The sequence below is a fragment of the Tripterygium wilfordii genome, chromosome 1 (genome assembly GCF_013401445.1).
Source record: "Tripterygium wilfordii isolate XIE 37 chromosome 1, ASM1340144v1, whole genome shotgun sequence".
In the NCBI taxonomy this organism is placed as follows: Eukaryota; Viridiplantae; Streptophyta; class Magnoliopsida; order Celastrales; family Celastraceae; genus Tripterygium; species Tripterygium wilfordii.
The window spans coordinates 8,319,044-8,333,805 of record NC_052232.1 but is presented as its reverse complement, the minus strand read 5'-3'; the positions used below and the strand labels follow the sequence as shown (position 1 = coordinate 8,333,805).

At 34.5% G+C, this 14,762-nt stretch overlaps 1 protein-coding gene across 3 annotated transcripts; it reads right to left on the bottom strand.

Moving 5' to 3' along the window:
- Nucleotides 1-5,131: 5,131 nt before the first annotated feature.
- Nucleotides 5,132-12,855, bottom strand: LOC120004023 (protein PLASTID TRANSCRIPTIONALLY ACTIVE 12, chloroplastic). Of its 3 annotated transcripts, none has more exons than XM_038853241.1 (10): nucleotides 12,677-12,855; nucleotides 11,854-12,543; nucleotides 10,884-10,996; nucleotides 8,921-9,180; nucleotides 8,155-8,276; nucleotides 7,847-7,915; nucleotides 6,825-6,881; nucleotides 6,583-6,681; nucleotides 5,922-6,044; nucleotides 5,132-5,251 (listed from the first exon to the last, which is right to left on the bottom strand). In XM_038853241.1, the coding sequence occupies exons 1-9, from the start codon at nucleotides 12,761-12,763 to the stop codon at nucleotides 5,946-5,948; spliced, it is 1,596 nt and encodes a 531-aa protein (XP_038709169.1). In that variant the 5' UTR covers nucleotides 12,764-12,855; the 3' UTR covers nucleotides 5,132-5,251; nucleotides 5,922-5,945. The 3 variants fall into 3 exon arrangements, with proteins under 3 accessions (XP_038709169.1, XP_038709172.1, XP_038709163.1); XM_038853244.1 differs by lacking the exon at nucleotides 5,132-5,251 and adding an exon at nucleotides 5,270-5,706; XM_038853235.1 differs by lacking the exon at nucleotides 5,132-5,251 and having other exon boundaries at nucleotides 5,744-6,044.
- Between the last annotated feature and the right edge of the window lie 1,907 nt (nucleotides 12,856-14,762).

Here is a 14,762-nt window from a genome sequence, read left to right as displayed (position 1 = left end):
GAATTTTGAACAATTAATATGATAATATCATTACTCAAAAATAATGTTTCTTTCAAAAAATCCAATAAATTTGGGACGATATTTATGAGAAGATGAGTGTATTAATTGAGCACATGAATGCCAAAGATTTATCTATTATTGCATGCGCACCAATTTTACGCACTCAAAATCTAATCATTGTAATTAATCTCAACAAAAGTGAGAATCACACGTCAGCTGTAAGACTTATCGCATCTATGATTGAAAAACAAGTGTATAAAATTGATACATATAGTTGGCATGCAAGTGAGAATTCTCCTATACATATAGATATACAAATACATATACATACATACATATATATATATATATATATAGGAGAGATAAGGTCACAGGAACCTCCTTTAAAGTGCATGGATCATCAACAGCTAGCAATTGATTAATATTGGTGTTCGGCTTGAGTGTTAGGGCAAATGCAATGGTGAAGTGGTATTGGGCCAACAAAGATATTGTCTTTTGCTGATGTGGTTGTATTGTAAAATGTGTTTTGCTCATGTGGCTGTATTGGGATAAGTGTTTTGCTGATGTGGATGTATTGATATTTGATGTTTTGGTGTAGTTTTGTTGTGGATAATATGGAGGAATGGAATGTTGTTGGGTTGGGTGAAAAGAGAAAGTGTGTGGGAAGAAAAAGAGTATAGAAATTTGTGTTTTGTTGATGTGACTGTATTAAAATACGTGTTTGACTTGACTTTTTATGTAATAAAGATGGGACCGGGCCAACAAAAATGTTGCCCAACAAATCAATTCTCATTGCATTTGCCCTTAGTACTTAGAGTACAGACAAAAAAATAAATAAATTAAAAAAGGTCACATACTAAAACACTGTTTTCTTGGTCACTTTCTCATTCTCTTCTATCTATTCGATGAATGTGAATAAATACATACATACGGAAAACTATATATATACGTGTATATATATATATATATGTAGAGAGAGAGGAAAAAAAAGGCAAGAGAGGGGGAGGGAGTGGACGAAAAGTTAGGATGTCAAAAGAGCAACAGCTCAGCTCTTAGATTTATGGGGCCTACGCAATTCCTCCTCTTAGATTTGGTGGTCCCATCCTACTATTTTTAGAAACCGACGTCAACACTGTCCAATCACACATGAGCTGCCTGTGGCCCACACTTGTAACCTTTTTCTATTGCGGCTACGCCTCAAAAACCCTAACAATTATTGCTGCCTGAAAAACCAACCATAATTAACTTATTAAATCAAACCCAAATATTTATTTTTATATGATCAGTAGGTTAAGAAGTTTGAAATTTATTTCTACCAATATTTCTTTTAGTAAAATTTGGTGTGATTACCCACGAGAGTTGATTTGGTTGATAATCGACTGGGTTAGATATATATATGCCCAATAGTCGATTCCAATCACAAACATAATCTTTTGTGATATTTCAAAAAAAAATAAATTTGTGTGACTCAATACAAATTGTACATTCTAAAGGGATTAGTTCATGATACATGTGGGGATCAAAGAGACCAAACATCCAGTGACAGAGCCACTCAGAAATGACTCGGGGCCAAACACCCCCAGTGAAATTTTTTATAGTTATGTTTATATATATATATATATATAATAAGCAACATCCATAGACAATATTTCATAATGGATGAGATCGAATTTGTGACCTCTAAATTGAAACCCTTGACCCTGCAATTCTCATTGTACTATTGAAGTTTTTTTTTTTTTTTTCCAAAATTAATTGTGGTTTGTTTAGATTTTAATAAAATCTAGCCCAAATTACATCTACACAAACCTAGTCTGAACAACTCATACATTGAAAAGACCCTAGTTAACCAAAAAAAAAAAATGGTAGAACGGAATTAATTGTGGTTTGTTTAGATTTTAATAAAATCTAGCCCAAATGACATCTATACGGAAAAGGATTTGCTGGAATCATTCCAGCAATTTCACCAGATCTACACCATTGAATGTATTGGGTGTAGTGTTGTCAAATCAATGCATTGTTGTATTGGATGGTGTAGATTTGGTGAAATTACTGGAATAATTTCAGCCCCCTATCCCCATCTACACAAACCTAGTATGAACAACTAATACATTGAAAGACCCTAGTTAACCAAAAAAAAAAAATGGTAGAACGGAATTGAAGTAATTAAAAAAAAATCTCCATTTCCTTTCACTTCCATATATGTCATTAAAATTTAAACATAAGTGATAAGAATCCCAATAAATGAAATCTCAGTCATCCCAACGACTGACATGTCACCTTCTGATTCAATCATCGAGTTTTGTGGGTCTCTACACTTATATCAATCAAGGGATAATTTCAAATTTCATTTAAATCTATCTATAGCCTTAAGATCCAATGCACATGCTTACTCCGTCCCCACACTCCTCTTCCCCCTCCCCCTAACCTAAAGGGTTGTGGCAGGCTTTCGAAGAAAACAAGGAAAAACATATCGTCCCTAACCCCTACATATATCTATAGATCTAACCTGTGCTATGATTTGGTAGTTGAACAAACCAACCATATTTTGATTTGTTTATATTTATCATATAAACATTAATTCGTACTTTAACATAAGCAAGACCAGCTCATTTTTATTCAGGCTGGACATATTATTAATCAAGGTAATTTAGAAAAAAAAAAAAAGTATGCTTGTGTGTGTGTGTCTATATATATATATATATATATCATCAGTTTTTCTTCAGAGTATAAGTGGGACGATTTGTTTTCGTTTAATAATTATCTTTTTGAAGCTTTTACATGTTTAGTTGGCTGGTATATATATCAATACTTACGGCTCTCTTTTTGTTATCATTTAAAACGTGCAGTTTTTTTTTTAGAACGATGCAATATAAGTTTACTCTTTGAACATTCGATATGAATATAGGCCCGCATGCATAAAAATTTTATACCTAACAATATAATAAATTGGGTCAAAATCTAATGCGTGGTCCGGAAGATATCACGTATTAAACGTGCAATTTCTTTCTTTTCTTTTTTAATGTGGTGGACTTTTTATATTGGGCATTCCTTTGTTCAGCTAATTAACATGCAAATGCATGCATAATTGATGATGATAAAGGATTTTTCGTGGGAACCTATGAGTGCAGAAACACCAACCAAGCTATGTCTCTAGCTAGGACTAGCTATATAGCTAGCTATGGTTTTCTTAATAATTTATTGAATTTGTTTTTTTGATGACTACTTATTCTCTCATTTTTATGTATTATTTTATTTATCATGATTTTAATTAAACTAAATCAATTATTATTTTTCATCCAAAACAGATATTGTTGGTGTGTCCTAATTACCAAGCAAAAAATCAACACTTCTGATTAGATTCTGCTACTAGTGAGACAAGCAGGATTAGCGGCGCGTATTAGTACTAATGATTGGTAATTAATCAAAACATCTTTAATCCCAACGTTGAAAGCCACACTTGAGGTTCTATTTAGGTAAGAGATGTACCCTAATTGTGCAACAAAACATGATCATGTTCTTTGCATTATTTTTTTAAAGTGCAAAGTAGACAAGTTTAACAACAAAATGGGACAATATATACTAATACGAGGTTTAAGGGTGGAGCCCATTTTTTTTTTTGTTGATTATGCTAGTGTAATTAGTGACAACATTAGCCCAATTTGGTGACAAAGAAAGGAGGGACAAGCTTAGTTAATGATATGATTAAAAGGGAATGACAGACACTCTTTCTTAATTAAATCGAAAGCATCCAAGGACATAACAATGTTTGTGAGACACAAAGAACACATAATCAAATATGGTTGACCATGTGTTTCTCTGTTTTTTTTTTCTTGATCATGTTTTGCTTGACAAAAGAACCTTCCAACATAACCCAAATACTCAATTAGCACAATATGTATGTGTATGTCCCAAATTAATTTAATAATTTGTTACACTGCTGACCATACTTGTTCATGTTTGTGTGTGTGTGTGTGTATATATATATATATATATATATATATATATATATATATATATAGTGTTAATTGTCTCCCATAATTCATGTGTCCTCAAGTCAATTATTATACAAAATTAATCAAAGTCAATCTCTTTCTTTCCCTCTCTCCCTCTCACTACACAATGAAGAGAATTGTTTCAAGAATTAGTTTGTACCAAATGAACAAATATGATATTCTCACTCTCTCTAAACATTAATATAGTAAGCCCAACTTGTTATCCAAATTGAAATTATTCATGTCTAACTAATCATCCTGGGTAGCCAAGTCGGTTAGGGATGAATCCTTCCGCTTAGGGGATTCAAGTTCAACTTTCCACATCAACACCCTGCGACTTATTAAATATTTGGGGAGAGTAGCGCAATACAAACATCCAGAATTTACATGGGCCATGGTTATTGGTCATTAAAAGAAAAGGGGGAAAAAACTCCCTTAATGTACCTTAAGAGATATGTTTTCTAATTCTTTATTTGGTTTAGAATTGCATTTGTCAAAGATAAGCACTTGTAATGAATTGATTATGTGGGGTCTAAAATATTCTATCACTTAGAAGTTAATGAGAGAAAAAGAAAAGGATTTGCAGCAACTAAACAGTTTTTTAATGCAAGAGCAAAGAATTTTGAAACCACCTAATGTGGATGTACTAATGAATGAATTGTTTTTATTCTTTTTTTTTTCTCCATATATATATAAAAATCAGTATCTATCTATCCATACCTTTAAGCTTAGTCAAAGACCATGGATCCATTAATATCCTTTTATTCTCAATTAGATGGTAGAATTCTAACAGTTAAGTGGATAGCAAATTAAATGAAGTACTCATGGAGTTTCTGAAATGAAACATTAAAATATTTATAGTCCAAATAAGTGTCTAAATTATGAAAGGGACCACATTATTTTTATATTTTTGGAGAATAATTGGAACATTTAAATTATTATTTTACTTCTTTCCACATAAAAAGATAACATATACAACACACAGACATATATATATATATATATATATATATATATATATATATATATATATAGAGAGAGAGAGAGAGAGAGAGAGAGCACTTTTGAAGATCTAGCAGAGGTTTTTGAGATGGATAGTGTAGGGTAGAGTGGAATAAATTAAGGTAGATGGGGCAGTAAGGTACAATAATGGGTTTCAATGAATACAAAAAATTATACAAATAAACAAATAATTAAGAAATCTGGAAGTCACTAGCTCCAAAAAGCAAATCCCATGCTTGTGTTTTTTTTTCAAACGCCTGAAAGAAGAATAAAAAGGGTAATCTGCTTACATAAGAGAGATCTTAGATTAGCTACATTTAGAATTCCACTTGGCATGGGGAATCTTAAATCAAGGACTTTTTTCTACCACCTTCCATAATCCAAGGTATCAAAAGCACTAATAAAATTTTCCTTTTTATGCTGTCCATCTTGGGTGCTATATACACTAAGCAGCATTTAACCTTTTGATGATAAGTGATATGTTTTGGTTTCTTTTGACTATGTTTTGAGAACTCCAACAATGAAGCCTGAGACCCCTTACACATTCCTAAGAATGTATTTATGTAAACCAACAGCCCAAATCATCACAAATAGCTGCATTAGCTTCTTTAGTGTGCAGGATCCAAAAACAGTGAGATTGATTTTTCATTCAGTGTTCACTTATCCAAGTGAATCAGATATGATGAAGAGGGGTTTTGCTACAAACAAAAGCCTATAATACCATCCCTGAAGCTAGTGCAATGTCATTATGCAGCCCACATAACTCAGCTTTCTATAATATTATTGAACTAGGAAAGAATTTTTAAAAGATATACACTAGGACCAGAATCACATACAGTCATATAGAGCTTAATAAGTTCGTCGAAAAACTGTACAATACATTCTAGACGTGCTTATTTGTTGGCTTTCAGAATTCCGGAAGCTTACTTGACAGGTTTGAAGTGTGTAGCATTACGCATCTTCGTCAAAGTCCATAAGAAAATCAGTCAAGTTTTCAGAATCCTCTATTGCTTCATCCAGAGACATGGGTCCATCCTTTTTAGGTTTAGCCTGCAAGTTCGAGGAAGAACAAGTCATGCTCAGCAGCTCAGAAGCGTAAGTATTGAAGAACAGTGTGGTGAACAATGGTAAAATGCACATAGCTACAATTCAAGTTGGCTTTATGAATTTTGTATTAAGCTTCTAGTTTCCGTCTATCCATGACCAAGAATACTTCGTGTAATGACTTGGGGTGCTATTACTTCAAAATGGTGAATTAAATGCAGTTCGAGTCCAGAATGGCACAAGGAGTTATGCACATAAATTCTAAATTATGTTCTGGAGATTGTCAACAGAAAGAAAAACTTAATTGTGATTGTCCTTGAGGTTGCAAATTCATCTTCACTTTGATTGTAAAACACACAAGTTCCGCTAAGGTAGCAGAACTTCAATCTTGCAGCTTTCCAATATTTTTATTGCCTATCAATAAAATATAGCCCACATCATAATGTTTGTTTCAACTAGCCAACCATAGAGAGGATAGCATGATGCAGAACCAGGAGATGTTAAAGCGGCAGATAAGTGAATGAACGACTAGAAAAAAGATCACCTTTGAACTGCGAGGCTGAGGAGTAGTTTTCAGAATACTCCAATTGCGTGTAACTTTTTCTTCTTCATCGCCGTCGACCTCACTATCCTCTTCGTCGTCCTATTGCAATAAGTGTCCAAACACAAGGGAAGGAATATATGGGATTGTCATAACAATATATCTATTTCCATCCACAATGACAGAGCATCTGGAAAGACAAAAGAGGCAGAAGGAACAAAAATATTTAAGACAATGCTACTCACATCATTTTCGCCAATGTCAACAGCCTGTGCCATGGCTTCATCCACGTCTCTAACTTGCTTTTATCAAAAAATATGAAGTGAATAACCATATAAGTTAACTAATACACTTGAGCATCATACACCATAAATATTACTGAACGGCACAAAAGAAGACCGCGAGATGTGATTCTTGGAAGATAATAAAATATAATTTTATGCAAATAGGTAAAGTTGTCTTGTAGTTCATCAGGCAATATAATTTCATGCGCATGTATAGAAGCACAAAATTTCATAATCACTAGACATTTGAGGAGCATCAAAGCCTAGCTGCAACTTAGAACTTAGGAACTCAAGCTTCTGAGAAACAAGGGATTAACAGAAAACTCCAGCAATATACCCTCAGTTCAAAAGAGAGAAAACAATGCCGATATAAGTAAAGCTGTCAACTAGGAAATTTTCAGAATTTCAGAGTCAAGGTTAAATATGCAAAAGTTTATATCACAGTTGAGAGAAAAATATCGTAATTTACATGTTTGCTTATAACCCTTTCAAGAGAATAATGAAGTCGAAATGACCAAAAAGGACATGGAAACTATAGCATCAGTGGTGGGACCGGAAAAAAAAAACCAAGGGGCTTCAAATATCAAAAAACCAAAACAATGAGTCATAGCCCTTTCAGATTTGCAATGAGTGGCTGCCTATTACAAAAAATGAAATTGAAGTTTTGCCCAACCTAAAGATTTGATATGTCCAATGGTAAAAATATCATGGTGAAATATCTACAATAAAGTGTAGAAATCAGCTAGGATGTGAAGCAAATAATATATGATAGCATAGGGTAAAAAACCTTTTACACGTAGTTTCAATCTCTATCCCTCATTCATTTTCTTTCTTTTATCCCCCATTGACAGCTAATAGAAAAGGAAAAATAAACAAGCTGAAGCATACAAAGTGAACACATACATTTGTTCTCAAACAAAAAATGATCCATCCAAACAGACCTCTGGTGCAAAAGATGAGTAGTAAATCAATACATATCTTACCACGGGTAGTTCAGTCTTTTCTTCAGCTAACATTTGCTCAAGCTCTTCCCTGGATACCATTTTTCCATGCTAATGAAAATAACGGAAAGGGAGTCAGTGTTTTATACACCAAGACAGTTACAGATTCCACTACAACCACTTGAAAAGATGTTTACAAAATTCAGCATCTCTTTTAATATGTTGCGCTTTTTTAACTCATGAAAGACGTGATGGCGAATAGTTAACATTGAAAAACAAGAATCTTATTGTATAAAAATATGGATTTCAAGAAGATTCTTATTGTTAATGCAATGAAGTAGAGCAACAACCTCTTTCAGGTAAGCCACCATATTTGGTGTTGGTTCATGAAAATCTGGACCCCTGAAATCGATTATTTCATCTGGATCTTGAATGTAGTTTATTGTGGGGTAAACTGGATCTCCACCCCAAACTGCAAAGTTCGAAAGAATTGTCAACAACTAAGGAAAGGAGAATTCAGCATTGTGACCAATAACAGGTGCATTAGCATTTTTTTCTCCACTAATAGTGTATTAACTAATATCCCACCTGATGCCTTTGATAGGAGTAAAGAACATATACACATCCATCTTGACTCATATCACAAATGATGGCCGTATTCACAAAATAAACAAATAGAAAAATAGAAAAATTGGAAAGAGAATCGTTATAGCTTGCTATTGAAGCAACTCTTAATGTCTCTGGAATCCATTCAAACCTTTTGGACCATGATGAACAATAGAAGATATAAAATACTGAAAGAGGAACTATCAACTGAAAAATTCATTCAAGACTACCCAGTAAATGTTTGAACTCTCACTCACTTAGCTATAGAGATTTAGAAAAAAGAACAGCCTGTTATTTCCAACATACAAGTAGAGAGAGAGAGAGAAAAAAAAATTATGTTAATCATGAAAAAGTAGGTCAGTCGAACGAGTAATCTCATAAATGTAACTTTCATTGACTAATTATGCATAAGAAATCATCATTTGACATATGTTAAATGCAATTTCAGGAAATATGAAGTTCCAATACAAAAACTGATGAAAGAAAAATTATTACTTGTACTTTACGTACTTTGTTTTATCTGATCCTCTCGCATTCGCATTGCTAAAGGATCCCTACGTATACGAACATCAGTCCCCATCATTATGCGATATTCTCGCTCTGTCTGATGACAAAACATTTCAATTAGTTGGGTGTTCTCATCGTCACCAGTCTCTTCATAGTGTTTCTGAATAGCTTCGAGTGAGGTGTCATTATTCCATGCTTCTACCCATTCTGAGTAGTATGCTATTGGACCTATTTTTTCAAATCTGTCTTGTTCAGCTTGAAGCCTATAAAATAATACCGGGTCAGTGTAAATATTTTAATTTAAAAGATCTCAATATTGAGGAGTTAAAGTAACAAACAAATCAGGTTGCACTGCAATTAGTACATGCAATGAAATGATAGAAGAGAAGGGGCAAGCACAAACAACCTTCACCTTTCTTGACCGTCAAGAAAGCATGGATTTTTTTACAAGGTATTATATGCAAGCCCATGGATCTAAAAGACTTCAGTAAAGAAAAAATTCCAAAATTCTCAAACTCCATTTCCTTGTACTTCCACATAAACCTAGAATGCATACTTTTTTGTGTTTGACCGGATAATCTCGAGCAACAAAGCCGGCCATCAGAAAATTCCATTTTCTTGGAAGTTATGTTTACCGTGTATGTTTACGTGTCAATGGAATCTTTGTTATGCAGAAGTCTTTAGATTGGCGCATCATTACTGATCATAATGGGCAGAAGAAAGAATCAACTTTATCTACGATAGAGAGTATTAAAAGAAATGTTCTGGGGGGGGGGGGGGGGCTTTAATCATACAAGAGAGACCTGATATAGAAGAAAATTTAAAAAACATATAAAGTTCCGAGAAACAATTGTACGAATATGGAGAGTTGTTCCAGAAAACCATCCACTAAGAGAAGTATATGGTTTTACCTGAAGTAGTTCTCAATCCCATGACCCAAATGAAACATGCATGTTAAAGGGAAAGGATACAAGAATCCAATCAACAAACAGGGCTGCTGCCCCACAAACATCCTGATAAGGTGCAATCTCGTTGTCCTAAGCAGAACAAGATTTAATTAACGTGCATATCTAATGCTAAACTTGGAAATGGGAATTGCTTGCCATAACACCAAACACCCAAGGCTGGAAGAAGCCAGCAATGGACAAGTAGGCAAACGACTGATGTTAAAACCTCTATATAAACTTGTTGGTGACTGGAGATGGTGAATGATAAATCAACTGTGACAAATGTCTAGTGCTAGATCCCTGAAAACTCCAATTTAGAAAGAGCGATATTGACGATTTTTTCTTCTTTTAAAAAAGGTCACCATCTCTTCCTTTCCACCCTAAACAACTTATCAGCCTCCTAGTCTTCCATGATAATTTATCTGTGCTTTTTTCTTCTTTTTCTACAGGTTCAGAAGTACCAAAATTTCTTTGAAAGTTAGAACTTATAATTTAATATTTTGTTCTCTTTCCCACTCGATTCTAACCAAATTAAAGACACATAGGCACCCTATGCCACACTTCTCATCTTATGACATAGTAATCATTTAGAGCTAAAATAAAAAAAATAAAAATCAGTTTAAGTGCCATCCAGTTTAACCAAATTACCTGGTTTTACCGAGTCACGAACAATACAAAAAAAATGGGGTTGCTAGCCAACTAGTTCCTAGTTCCATGGGTCAACAAACTTAGTAACTATCAGCCATTACCATTGCAATGTTCAACTACTAGAACCTGTCGGGCATCAGCCATTAATTTACTGTACACTGTCAATATGTAGTTCTAGTTTTCCTACATTACGCTCCAGTAAATCGTCCTATAATCCTATTCATTCAAATTTCAAACATCCTCCGTTTCTACGCATATAGGTAGAATGAACCCAGGTATCAAGATAAATAGAGAAAGAGAAAGATTGGGAGACAAGGATGCAAATCAAACATTAAACATGTGACAGATATTAAATTAGACATCAACATTGCCTTTCTTCCTTGTAAATGTGTTTCCGAGCCCTGTAAAGAGCGCATTCTGTCAGCGTTGGATTTTCACCATGAAGTTTTATTTGTCCAGTTTCGGCCATTGCTTTCAGAAAAACCTGAAAAATTGGGCAGGTGAGTTCAAAATCAAGGTGACTGTCAAAGATAGAGAAAACCAAGATGAGTGAGCACTTCAAGTCGATTAATTGTTCAACAGGTGGAATTTCATGAAGCGCATGTACACACATATTTGAGCCATGAAAGAGCTCATCTCATCAATAAACCTAATACACGCCATATTATCTCTTTGTGTATGCTGCACTATGAGATAATCCACCAAGCAAAAAATGCTACAGAAACCAACAAAGAATGGATCTAACAAAAATATTATCCAGCTCAAGCCCAATCCTATTGAGATGAATTTTTTACTTTTCAAAAATCAAAATACAGCAGAACTATTCAGTTTCAAGAGAATGCCATTAAGGTCACACACATTGGAGTTATCTCAACAATTTGACCTTGGGGTGGAATGACCAAATAATGGAAACCAAAAGGCAAACTTCCCTTACATATGTAGCCACAAGTGATTTCCTCCAGTAAAGCTTCAGCTTCTATTATTCAATGAAAAACTGCTGAACATTGAACAACATACTTTGAAAATATCTAATGTCCCAAAAAAGGACCAACAAAAACATCTCAGATTAACTTAAAAAAACAAAAACCACAGAATGCATTCCTCCAAAATGTTCAGATTATCATTTCAGACACTGAATAAAAGTAACATGTAAGTGAGATATCATTACAAAAGGCTATCCAATTTCCACAACAATCAAAATGAATGATGACAATAGGGTTACATTTTTACAGGGTCAAGCCATCAAGACAAGAAGCGCCACCAATACAATGTTGACATACCAAAAAATAACATTACTTTATCTTAGTTGTGAAGTTTCCAACTAATCTAATTTGCACTAACCGTTTCAGTATCAGGTCGCCTCCTTTGCCATCTGGACCATTGTTCCTCCTCGGGTTTCCTCCAGTTCCACCATAACTCATCACTTGTTAGTGTCCCCTCAATCTTCTTCTTCTTTTTTGGATCAATAAAGGGATGTGGTAGTCCAAGTTTCTTATCTAATTCATATCCAGTTTCTTCTTCCTCCTCCTCGGTATTATAAACAACATAGTCCGACAATAAATCTTTGGAGCCTTCTATTGTTTCCTCAGAATTTTCATCAGATTCTTCCAATGAAGTTTCAGGTATCTCCGGCTTGTTTGACTCTACGCTCACCTCAGAAGATTCAGCAGCAGCAGATGTTCTATACTTCTTCCTCCTACTCCCAGGTTTCTTGCCAAATGAAGGTGAACCAGTTGACTTGCCAGTTGGTTCTGGAGCATTGGCAGCCCTAACACGCTCAGCAGTGCCTTCCGGCCAGTAGTCCTGTCCCGGAATACTAGCACGGGCACCAGATGCCGGCTCAAGCTGCCCAGACGTTGAGTCCATGTAACAATGGTAGGGATAACGTTCAACAGTTATTTCTTTGTAGGGTGGTTCTTCATCTTTCTTCTTACACTTTATACGGGGCACTAAAGGAGCTCTCGCTACCAAATTATCAGAACCAATTCTAACCTGTACCATTCCATCTCGAAAGGAACCTACAAATGGTGTCTGGATAGAAGATATGAATCGCATATTTTCCTTTCAGTAATCCTCATTGTGCATGATATGAAACTGTTCTCTTAGGTTTTGACAGAATTGCAGAAAAAAAAATGCCCAAAATTGAAGACGAACAGTGACATACCTGTTTTGAATCTGCGGAAAACGATGAATTGGAGATGGCGGGAAAGCCGAAGAACACGCATGAAAGATGTGGCTTTGAAGTGAGCATGGATTTCGGATAGAATTCTCGTGTAATGTCGCAGAGAAGGAGAGACTAGAGAGAGTGGGAGGACTGAGGAAGAGGAGAAAGAGTGGGTTGGACTTCGAATACTCGGAAAGTGCTGGAAAGAAACAATAGGATGTGGCCCAAGCCCTGTCGGGCCACATTTTTTTCCCAGGCCCGGCCCATGGGATTAATACAACTATCCAAGCCCGTAATTCTATTGGGCTAGGCTGGGCGGGCCACTGTCAACTCTTTATTTGGGGGGTTTCGACTTTCAATTTCATATTTATATGTTAAGAGAGGTTTGGAGAGGTTCGCGAACACCTCCCAACTCACCCCAAAGTGATTGCCAAGTAGGGATGGAACCCTTCACCCCCTCTTTCAAGCACACTAACACGCTCTTAGGGTGCATTTAGTAGACAATTTTGACAATAACATAAATTGTAGCATATATTATAAATAATAAATTGTGACAATAAATTATAGTAAATACGGTTCCTGAAATGCTGGTAGGTGTTTGGTTGTGTTTTTGATGGTAGCATATTGATGTTAAAATTGTTGTGACAAATTACTGCAGGGGTATTATTATTCAATTCAAACTAAAAAATTTCATCATTCATTATTATTGAATTTTCATAATTCATAATTTATTATTAGTTTTTATTTTAAATAAAAATAAAAATCCCATTATCTTTCCATTGTCGCTTAGTATCCAATTTCTCCTCTACTTTACACATCCTCTTTCCTCTACATTGGAATTGTGCGCTCCGGTGGATGATGATGAATTCCTCGACCCGAACTCACTCAACTCCCAGTTCAACTTTGGCGACCAAACCAGCACCGGCCCTCTCCTTTTTTGTCTCTGATTGTTCTATGTTGAGACCCATGGCCAAAGTGTTCACTTCTCGAGGTCCCTGGTGTAGCTTTGTGTCGTCGTCGGAGAAGTTTTCGAAGAGGAAGAGAGAGAATGGTAAGAAGAACTTGAGGGTATTTAGGGCATTTAGGGCAAAACATTAAAAAGCTGAGGGTATTTAGGGTAGAACATATCAAATGTTAGAGAATTGTCTTGAAATTGTCCATTTAGCAACAATTTGAAAATGACAATTATATTGTTGTCAAATTGTCTTCAAATTTGAGCCCCAATATTGATGTTTGGTTGACCACTACAATATATTGTCTTAATAGCATATATTGTCTACAAATATTGTTCACCAAACGGGCAATTGTCGAAATTTGCAATAATTATTTGAGAAGCACTACTAACTCAAGAAGTTGTCATCTCATTTCCATGATCATGACGGAACATCTGGTTTATAATTGAATAAGTATGAGTGTGAGAAGAGCGTTGGGTGAATGTGACACGAGTGCGGGGTGAGTATGACCATATTTGGTATAAAATAAACAATAACTATGAGTGCGAGAATTTTATTAGTACAATTTTCATATTATAATTTTTTCTTTCTAAAATAATAAAAAAAATTATCCCCTCGTGGTGGTGGTGAGCTTTGCTATTCTTTCAAGTTGGCGATTATAACTTTAATGTGTATGGTTTTTTTGTTTTTGTTTTTATTAAATTTGTTTGATAAGTTATCTCATGACTAGTCATGAGGTCAACGTGTAACTAAATTAATTTAAAATTTTGCATTTGTATTACTATTAGAGGCTCATCACAATCACATGAAAATTGAAAATATAACATATTAAAAATATGTAACCTCTTTATTCAATTAGGAGTATAATATATTCTTAAGGAACATATTTCTTAGGCAATATGACAAACTCAATATCACTTTCTTCTCTGCCTTTGTAACAAAGCAAAAATTGTTGCACATTTAAACTAAACCCGAAATTATTCTTTAAATTAAAGTTAAAGTTTCATTTTAGCATTAGAAAAATGTAACATTTAGCATTTTAATTATTAATAATCACTCATAGAGCAGGTTTAATTGATCAATTTAGGTTTTGTTATAATTTATCTTATACGACATTTTTTTTGATGGATCAT